General features: G+C 30.7%; 1 protein-coding gene across 1 annotated transcript; it reads right to left on the bottom strand.

The window, feature by feature from the left end:
* Positions 1 to 1666: 1666 nt before the first annotated feature.
* On the bottom strand, positions 1667 to 2814 carry LOC112000275 (acidic endochitinase). The gene has a single exon (XM_024032377.2). The coding sequence runs from the start codon at positions 2697 to 2699 to the stop codon at positions 1809 to 1811; it is 891 nt and encodes a 296-aa protein (XP_023888145.1). The 5' UTR covers positions 2700 to 2814; the 3' UTR covers positions 1667 to 1808.
* Between the last annotated feature and the right edge of the window lie 6791 nt (positions 2815 to 9605).

Below are 9605 nucleotides of genomic sequence, written 5' to 3'. Positions count from 1 at the left end.
ATGAATCAAAGATGCAAGCACCAACAATTCTAATGGTTCTAGAATCAAATGAGGTTTTGAGGATCTAAGAACATTCCAATGTCCAAAGAACCAATGAGACCTTGAAGATTGAAGAACCATTAAAGGCTCAATAATTTGAGAGTTTGAAGATCTACGAAAAAGAAACCTTTATGTACATGAGACTGCTTGTCAAAGAGAAGTGCATAAATATGGTGATTAAAATATCACTAAGGTATTGGTCCATTGGAAGATCTCCTTTGATGAAGATGCCAACCACAACAATACCATGTGGACAAGGTGTTTTAAAGAGGAGGGAAATGATAGAAACCCCAAAGTATGTCTCGTAATCTCCTCATAGTTGTTGTAATCTCTTTAGTTGGTTAGTTAATTGAGATTAGGATGTGTTAGTTAGGATTTTAGTACATGTAGCTCATTTAACACATGTCTTAATTTAAAAAGCATATGTTTAATTAACTAGACAATTATCTTGAGTCACATGGACCAAGAAAATTAGAGTTAGTATTCTATAAATACATAATTGTAATTCAATATTAGATATCATTGAAGAATAAATCAATTGCTTAATGCATCTCTCTCTCTCTCTCTTTGGAGGTTTAGGTTCCCTTGAAGTGGCCTACAACAACTACTATTGCAATTCACCATTCTTACTTTTCCACAATTCATATTCATATTCTAGCAAGTTCTTATCATGAAGATTGAAAGTTTCCTAAGATTGATCTTCTATTTTTTATTTTTTAAGAATTACTAAATCAAGTTATATTTTCTATTTTTTGTTTCTAAAATTCAAAAGTTTCATGTTATCTTACATGAATAGAGTAGATAAAAAAAAAAACTTTTTCACTACTTGTTTTGTATGAGATGAAAAACCCATGTTTTCCAACAATTTAAGGAACAACTAAAAGACAACACAAGCCATCATTAATTGTTCAAATCTATTTTTATCATAGAAATTCTTGTAATTTAGTAACTTTTGGAGTAGTTGTAAATACTAGTTTCTATATCAAAAATAAGCAGCTAATTGGTATCAATCACAAAGGAGTCAATTTCATACTAGATGATGTTTCAATTTGGCTAGGAGAACAAAATTTCGGTATCGATTGATATTGGTGTATTACTTTGGAATTACCACTATTTATATATATTTATATACATAAATATATATATATATATATTTATTTATTTATTTGTATTATTTATGTAAATATGAATTTATTAATTTTTATACTTATCAACATAAAATTTAAAGTCCACATATTTTATAAGCCTAAATATTAGCTTAAGTACATTAACCAATATATTAGATTAAATAAACATTTTTTTAATAATTTTTTAAAATTTTTTTTTATTGGACCAGCCAAAATGTTAGTACCGGCCAGTACAGCTGAAATAGGTCCATATAACCTAATGTTTTTTTGGTACGTTTTGGAGGAGTACGGTTTAATGGCCGGTATGGTATATTTCCCCGCACAGTACAGATGATACCGATACAGTATCTATAGGTTTGTGGCTATTGTCACATGCCCAATTCATATCGTTTGAACTCGGGGCATGACAATATTTGATAATATATAATATGATCGTAAAAAAAAAAAAAAAAAAAAAAAGGGGCACAGATTACATTCATTCATGGGAAAAAAAAGGGACATGTTTTAAATTGATGCATATTTTATTCGTGTCACATACATACGTGTATATAAGCACAGATAATAGTTATCGAAGATGTAGGAACTCGTCTACTTTGAAATTATTACATGCATCAATTAGAGAGTCATATAGACTCTTATCTCCTAAACGCTGCTCTTGATGGAAGAACTGTATCCTGTTTGGTCATCATAGTATTTCGACCACAGCATCACACCTCCATACTTGGCACTACCTTTAATTGCCGGAAGGACTTTAGAAGTTAAATCAGCAGCTGGAATGAAGCCACTCCCAGCAGCATTAGGTGAAGCAGGAAGTCCTAAGAAAAAATTGGTGGCAGGAATAGAGGTAGTCCATTGGTTCCAATAATTTACTAGATTACCTGAGCTGTACTGGCATGGAGGGTTATTATAGAACTGTACCCATACATAATCAAATAGGCCTGTATTAAGGGCAGCTCCCATATAAGCATCAGGAAATGGGCACTGAGGAGCTGCGGTTAAGTACACTTTCTTTCCTTGTTTGCTGTATTGAGAGAGAAACGTTGCAAGCTCATCCCAATGTTGGGTTGTTCCTCCTTCAATATCAAAGTCAATTCCATCCAAAACAGCTGCTCCAAGAGGGCGAGATGAGGATTGTCCTCCTAAGAAGTTATTCCAAAGATAGGTGGCTACTTGTCTAGCATCGTCAGTTGAAGAAAGAGAATAGCTCCCTGCACCTCCTCCAATGGATAACATCACCTTAATTCCACTTGACTGACATGATTGTATCTCAGAGCTAAACCTGGTGCACCCATTAGTTGTTGGATCACAATGGCCAGCAAGGTTGATTTGGGGATTTTGACCGTTGCCAAAGGTTGGAAGGAAAGCTATGTTGACAAAGGCATAATTACCTGTGGCACAAGTTTGTGCCAAGGTACCCTCATTTCCATTCTGACCCCAGTAGATAGCGATTCCACCTGCAGCATTAGTACCAACCACTTGAATCAGAATTACTGATAAGAGGAAAGGTATTGAGCTTGACGGATTTGATGCCATAGTATAGTAGATTTGTGTGTGTTCAGAGAGTCACAGTTGAACTAGATTTTTTCTGCGTTTGTGGTGTTCCGTGTATCAGATTTTCAATCTTTTGTAGGACAAGTTGTAATACCCGAAAACGAATTAGACAATTTATTAGACCAAATTGTATCCCGTCAAAGGGTTTGATTCAATTTTTATGTGTGAAAACGAAAGTGAGTCAAGAAGGCACATTATTTCAATTTTTATGTGTGAAAACGAAAGTGAGTCAAGAAGGCACATTATTGAAGAAGCCACTGGGGCTATACAAGATTCCCTAGAAACCACGATGACCTTGACCCTTTAGCAACGAGACCGAACATATTATTGGTCGATGTAAGGAACTTACACCACACTTTCCAACTATGACTAGAAGTCTAGAATTGACCTAGGATTGTGTGGCCCAATGCCGAAACTGGCCTTCCATTGGTCGGAAGGTGCGATAGTCGATGTAAGGAACTTACACCACACTTTCCAACTATGACTAGTATTGACACAAACATATTTGGTTACCACATATATGATTTTTCTATATGTATTTGAATGAAATATATTTTTGTTTGAATTATGATTTGATATATATGATTTTAGACAATTTAACTATATTTTGACTTTGATACCCAACTAATGGGGATTATTCACTAATACTTTGATACCTAGCCAATTGGAGTTATTCATTGGTACTGAAACTATTTCTATTTGGGGTATCATGAGCCTATCGTATTTCTGGACCCAACTAATAGGGGATATACATTAGCACGGAACTAGTTTCATCTGAATTTGATGCCCAATCACAGGGATATAGTGTGACCATAGTCGTAAAGATTGTTAAGAACTATTAAGTTGCTCATGCGATGCATGGATAATTTTGTGATATTTTATGTAAAACAGTTTTGAATAATGTTGTACATAAATTATAATGAAAAAGTAAACTAAATTAGAGTAAAGAAATATATACATTTTGAGATATTAAAAATTGTCTTAGTAGCTTCACTGCATATTTGTAGCCCACTTAAGGTAAGATTATTATTTTTTAAATCATGAAACCAAAAATGAATGCAAAAGAGTAACGGGACCATGAAAATCAATTAATTTGTGTTGTGTTCACATATTTCATACTATGAAATAAAAGTATACCTAACTCTCTAACTATCTTCCACTCATTGATAGTGCGATATTAAGACATGGTGTGGGCAAATGTGTATGCATGTGTTTTATAGATGATTTAAAATTAAACTATGGAAGAATATGACTTTACATTGCGCACCAAATGTTCTCTCTACTTATATACCCAAAAAAAAAAAAAAAAAAACTAACTAACCAAATTACCTAAACCTAAATCATATATAAGCCCCTAATTTAAAAAGAAAAAAAGATTACCCGTTGGGGTTTCGGTGTCTTAATGGTGGTGGGAGGCCAGTATAACAAAAGTGGTGACCTCTCAGATTCCACTTTCTCTCTCTTTCAAATGTTTTGTTAATCTTAGGTCTTTTATTTTGGTAATATATAGTGAAATAGTGCCTTTTATTTAAGAATTCACAAAATTTTTGTGTCTCTCTATCTCTCTCTAAAGTCTTATCTTGTTAGTTATTACTATTAAATCTTTACTTTTTTAAAAAAAAAAAAAAACTAAAATAGTAGGTACGCTAAGAATAGTGAAAGGTGTGGTATAAGCTTAGGCAATTAATGAGATATTAATGAAATAACAGTAAAATAAGATAATGTGAACTTTTGGGTAACAAAAAAAAAAAAAAAAAAAAAAAACAAAANAAAAAAAAACACTTAATGAAAGAGTTAAAAAAATGCTAAATGCAAAATTAGAGCATCACTTAGCAAGACCTCATGCACTTCCGCATGAGATCTCTGCTTATATATATATATATTGATGATTATTCCTTTATAACTCCTAATCATTAATCAACATGAGTCTCAAAAAACTTTGTAATAGGACTTTATCATACGTACAAAATAAGCATAGATTTTTTTTTTTTATCATTATTTTTTTTAAAAGGATATTGCTATTGTGTTCATCCTTATAAGAATTTAAGCATAGATTAAATTTTCATTATTTTTAACAATTTTTCTTTGATTCCTTTATAATTTATATATTGTGTTGGTTTAAATGAATTTTTTCTCAAACTTTCAAAGGATGGACTTTAGATAAGATGTTCAACTTTTATACGCCAAGCATTGACTGTAAGTCTTGTACATGGAACAAATACAGATAAGAAATTAAGAATACGGTCCATTTTGTTGGCCTTAGCTTGATTTGTCTAGACATCAATTTTCTCTCTTGCCAAAAGTCCGACTTATTTTAGGCAGAAGTTTCCTTGATTATTACTTGTATACAAAATTCCAGATCATTAAATTGAATAGGTCCCTTACTAACCTAACCAATTGGAATAGGATGAAATTCATCCCATCCACACTAAACGTTGTGTGCACTCTAAATTTTTTCTGCATCTCATAATGATATGTTGTTGATAGATGTCATCCCAAGTCCAACATGATGAGATTGTAATTAAGACTCTGGCCCAAAAGCTTTACTATTCAATACTTTGAGAGAAAAATTAACACTCATTTGATGAAACAAGAGACTACGAAATTGACACTATATACATGGGGTTTGTCTTGATGTATGAAATTGTTGTGAGTACTAAAAACTCTAGTTTGACTAGTTGCAAGTCATGTTCTTTAATCATGAAAAATCTACAATAAATGTTTTGGAGAGAAATTGTTAGCCCCCTCATCCCATTGGACCCCCCTATTTATACAAAGAAAAGTCTAATATTGTAAGTGTGACTTATTACAAGAATTTTTGTGCAATTGTGCCTAGATTTCTTTTAAAATTTAATTATATTTTAAACTCTAATTTGGTGATTTTATATGATTTTTTTTGTGTTTGATTTGATTCAGTAAAGATATATTAGCCAAAAGAAACAAAGGTAGAGCTATTAAAGAAATCTGTACTTTCAAATTAGCAATTACAGATGGCTAATTTGCATTGTCATTTGTGTTGTGGTATGAAAAGCGGTATGTTGTTTGGACGACCGATTGAGGCAAAGCAATTAACCATATTAAAAGGGATTAACAACTTTTTCTTTCTCCTTTACATGCTCAAGTGAAGTACCCATTAGGATTCCCTTAATTATGATAACATATTCATTTCTTTTAAAGGAAGTTCTATATTTATAAATTAGATATTATATATATATATATATATATGTCGAGGGCCATGTAGCTGAATTGGCACCTTCCCAAACACAAAGTGTCTGGGATTAGGAAGAAAAGGTTCAAATTGTAGGAGTCAAGAAAAAAAAGGTTCAAGTTGCAGAATTAGCAGTATTGTAATATTTTCTAAAATAATATATAATATATATTAATATTCCTTGAGCTAAAGCAGTTGCGATGGAAGTGTGGAGTGGATGTTTTTTTTTTTTAGTCCTTGATATTTTGGATTGGTTCAAATGAGTAATGGCTCCTCTTAGGCTTCTAAATTTTTGGTTTATTGATTTTGCTATCTATAACTTGATTCTTCTTTACCTAATAAAGTTTGGAATTTTCTATAAGTACAATTTTCTTCAAGAAAATGAATAGAAATCTCCCTTCATGTTCATGCTCATGTTAATGTTTATATTGTATTTTTTGCAATACTCAATAAGTTGTTACTCATTTTGTGAATTATCATTTGTAGTTAAGAAAAATAGTATAAACACAATACTATTCAATTAAACTAACATGAAAAATTAAATCTATTAGATTAAAAAATGGACATGAAAATGAAAATTTCACAAAAATTTCTTAAATAGAATTAAAATAATTTTTACTCAATATTGTTTATCAAGCAATCATGTACTAACTAACAACATTCCAATCATTACGTGCATAACAGGTGATGAAATGGTTATCAGTTTATTTAAGAAATGTGATCTAGCTAATAGAAATTAAAAAAAAAAAAAAATACAATAACTTTCATGCGTAGTCATGAATTATACCTTTATGTATATCTTATGCATTTTATAAGTTTTATTTTATATAAATGTATTTCATAAAATTATCAAAATTTATCATAAAACCCTTCATTGTATTTTTTAAAATCACTACATAAAAATGAAAGAATTTTTTTTCCCAAAAAAATGTTCTCTAGTTATAATATTTACCAAAAAATATCATACCAAAAAAAAATCGTGCAACGCAAAAGCCAATAACCAGTCTATATATATAATTAAAACCAAATTTGAGTCCAATTAGATTTTAAATTGATTCAATTTTGTCTAATTTTACGCTTGTGTCCAATTTAAAGTTTTTTTTTACAAAAAATATTGATCCAAATACCGATGGACTCACCATTCCAAATGCATTGCGATATACTAACTTTTTTTTTTTATGAGATAGTGGCTCCTAAAAAAGGGCCATATATGGGACTGTGATTTCATGAACAACATATAATTTTAAATGGAGTGATGGTAGGTTGCTATACATACATACATACATACATATATATATATATAGCCAAAATTGAGAGAAAATTTAATTAAATTCTAATTTGGAGTCTAATTTTGCACCTCGTCTCACATCTAATTTTTAAATTTGTGTGCAAGTGAATTATTAGGTGTAAAAATCAAAGATTCTAAATTCAATTAGATTCTAAATTGAATTTTAATTGGTGTTCAATTTTGCACCATGTATCCCATCTAATATTTTAATTTTTGTAGCAAGTGAATTATTTGATACAAAAACAAGAGTCTAGATACAATTATGTTAGGTTCTAAGGTCTTAGGAGTTTTGTATTTAGAATCTAATTTGTAATGTTGGCAAACCATGATCAAAACAGTGTATTTAGTTGTTTAGAATTGCTCAAAGTGGTTTAATATTGTAAAGTTGGAATCGAGTGGCTGCAGAAGTACTTGGCTTGACTCCGCCCTGGCTCGATCCGATCGAAGAATAGACTCGATCGATCGAAAATCGCACAGGTTGAATTTTCTGCAGATTTCCAACTCAGCCCACTTCATTAAACGTTTGAGGTTTGTTTTTTACCCTAGGTATATAAACTAAACCCTAGCCACGTTTGAGGGTTGTCCATATTGCTTTGTTACTCATACATTGTGTTTTGTGTGAATCTCGTGTGAGATCTTTGAGGGACTTTCTTACACAAAACTTAGGGTTTTCAAGGTAGAGATGATTTCAACATCTTGAAGATCATTATAGTTGCAACCATTGGAACTTAAAAAGAAAAGCAAGCGGGGAGCTTGTAGCTGATTGAAGAATTCAAGAAAGAAGTAGTCCGTGGATTCGGAGCCTGCGCGGTCGTGTCAGGAAGTTTACTGTGGTAGCATTAGGAAGTCGAGCGGGAGCTTGTAGTCCTTCTGTAAGAACTTCAATTCTTTCATAGTGAATTCTGTTATGCCTTGAGGATCGGTGGGTCAAATCCTCCCCAGGTTTTACCGAGTGGTTTCCTGGTGATCATATCTTGTGTATTTATTATTCCGCTGCTTTATATCTTGATATGATTATTTGATTGCTTTAACTTAGAATTGCATAATTGACTAAGTAACAACTTGGCTATAATCTAGGCTACGCAATCTGTGTGTTTAAGGGTCTAAATTCCAACATGTATCCCATCTAATATTTTAATTTTTGTAGCAAGTGAATTATTTGATACAAAAACGAAGAGTCTAGATACAATTAGATACTAAATCATATATATATATATATATATATATATATATGTAATTGTTTTTAAATGTACATGTGCATATGCATGGGTTTACACACTACTTTTATTAAATGAATAATATATAAATTTTTAAACACAAAATAGAAAAATAATTAGGAAATTGATTTATTACCTTGTTGACATGACACTAATTATATTCATTACCATGTCAGTTTACAAGATTTTTATAATATAATTGTTATTAACTTTAACTTCTTCAAAAAATGATAATGTAAAAAATTAACATTTGGCTTTTTTTTTTTTAAAAAAAAAATCATTTTAAAATTAGGTAAATAGTATGTTTTTTTAGATGATGTTCATGAGCACTTTAACTAAAAAGTCAAGACTTAAACTCCATTTGGTTGTCGAGAAAGCAAAGGACAAGAAAATAAAAGAAATTTTCAATGTCTGCTAATAAAATGACATCTCATTTACTTATGGAGATGCAATTATTATATTTTCAAATATTTTATTTTATTTTTTAAATAAGGACACATGATAATTCAAAGGATAGCTTAGATGAATTCAAAGGATAGCTTAGATGACATAAAAATATTATTTTGATATTAATGTTAGATATATCAATTCTTTTCATGCACCGCTTAATAATAGGGATTATTTTGACACAATACCAAAAGTTTAGAAACAAAATTGGTACGTTTAAGATGTTAAAAACCATTTTGATACATAGTACAAGTGTTAAAGATTAAAACGGTAATTAAACATGTTTTTTACATATTTTTATTAAATATTAAATTCTGTAAGGATGTGGTTTAAAACCTAAGTTTTACACCCTCCAATCTCAACATGTCACATCATTTTATCACGTATTAAAGAATAAGAACCACTCTCAATCAATTATAATACTCATCTAAAAATTTAACCAAATTGGGAGTTTATTAAAATGTTATTAATTGTGGTATAATGTACTGAGTTTTGAGTAAAAAGCTGATGTGACATCTCTTATTGGATAGTATAAAACATGAATTTTACACCTCATTCTTACCAAATTTAGACTCTTTTTATTAATATCCTCAAAACACTTTTTTTTATTAGCTGAATTTGGAAACTAATATCCTGTTTCGTTGTAAGAGAGATGAAAAGGAAAGAAGGGAGGAAAAAGTAAGGGAAAGGAAAGATAGGAGGACGTGCAGCCAGAGAGGGGGCGGAAG

The sequence above is a fragment of the Quercus suber genome, unplaced genomic scaffold (assembly GCF_002906115.3).
Source record: "Quercus suber isolate HL8 unplaced genomic scaffold, Cork oak 2.0 scaffold_47, whole genome shotgun sequence".
Lineage (NCBI taxonomy): Eukaryota > Viridiplantae > Streptophyta > Magnoliopsida > Fagales > Fagaceae > Quercus > Quercus suber.
This window is presented reverse-complemented; position numbering and strand designations above follow the sequence as displayed.

What these genes read in the sequence shown, in the direction of transcription:
- LOC112000275 (XM_024032377.2), bottom strand. Translation starts at nt 2,699, where the DNA reads ATGGCATCAAATCCGTCAAGCTCAATACCTTTCCTCTTATCAGTAATT.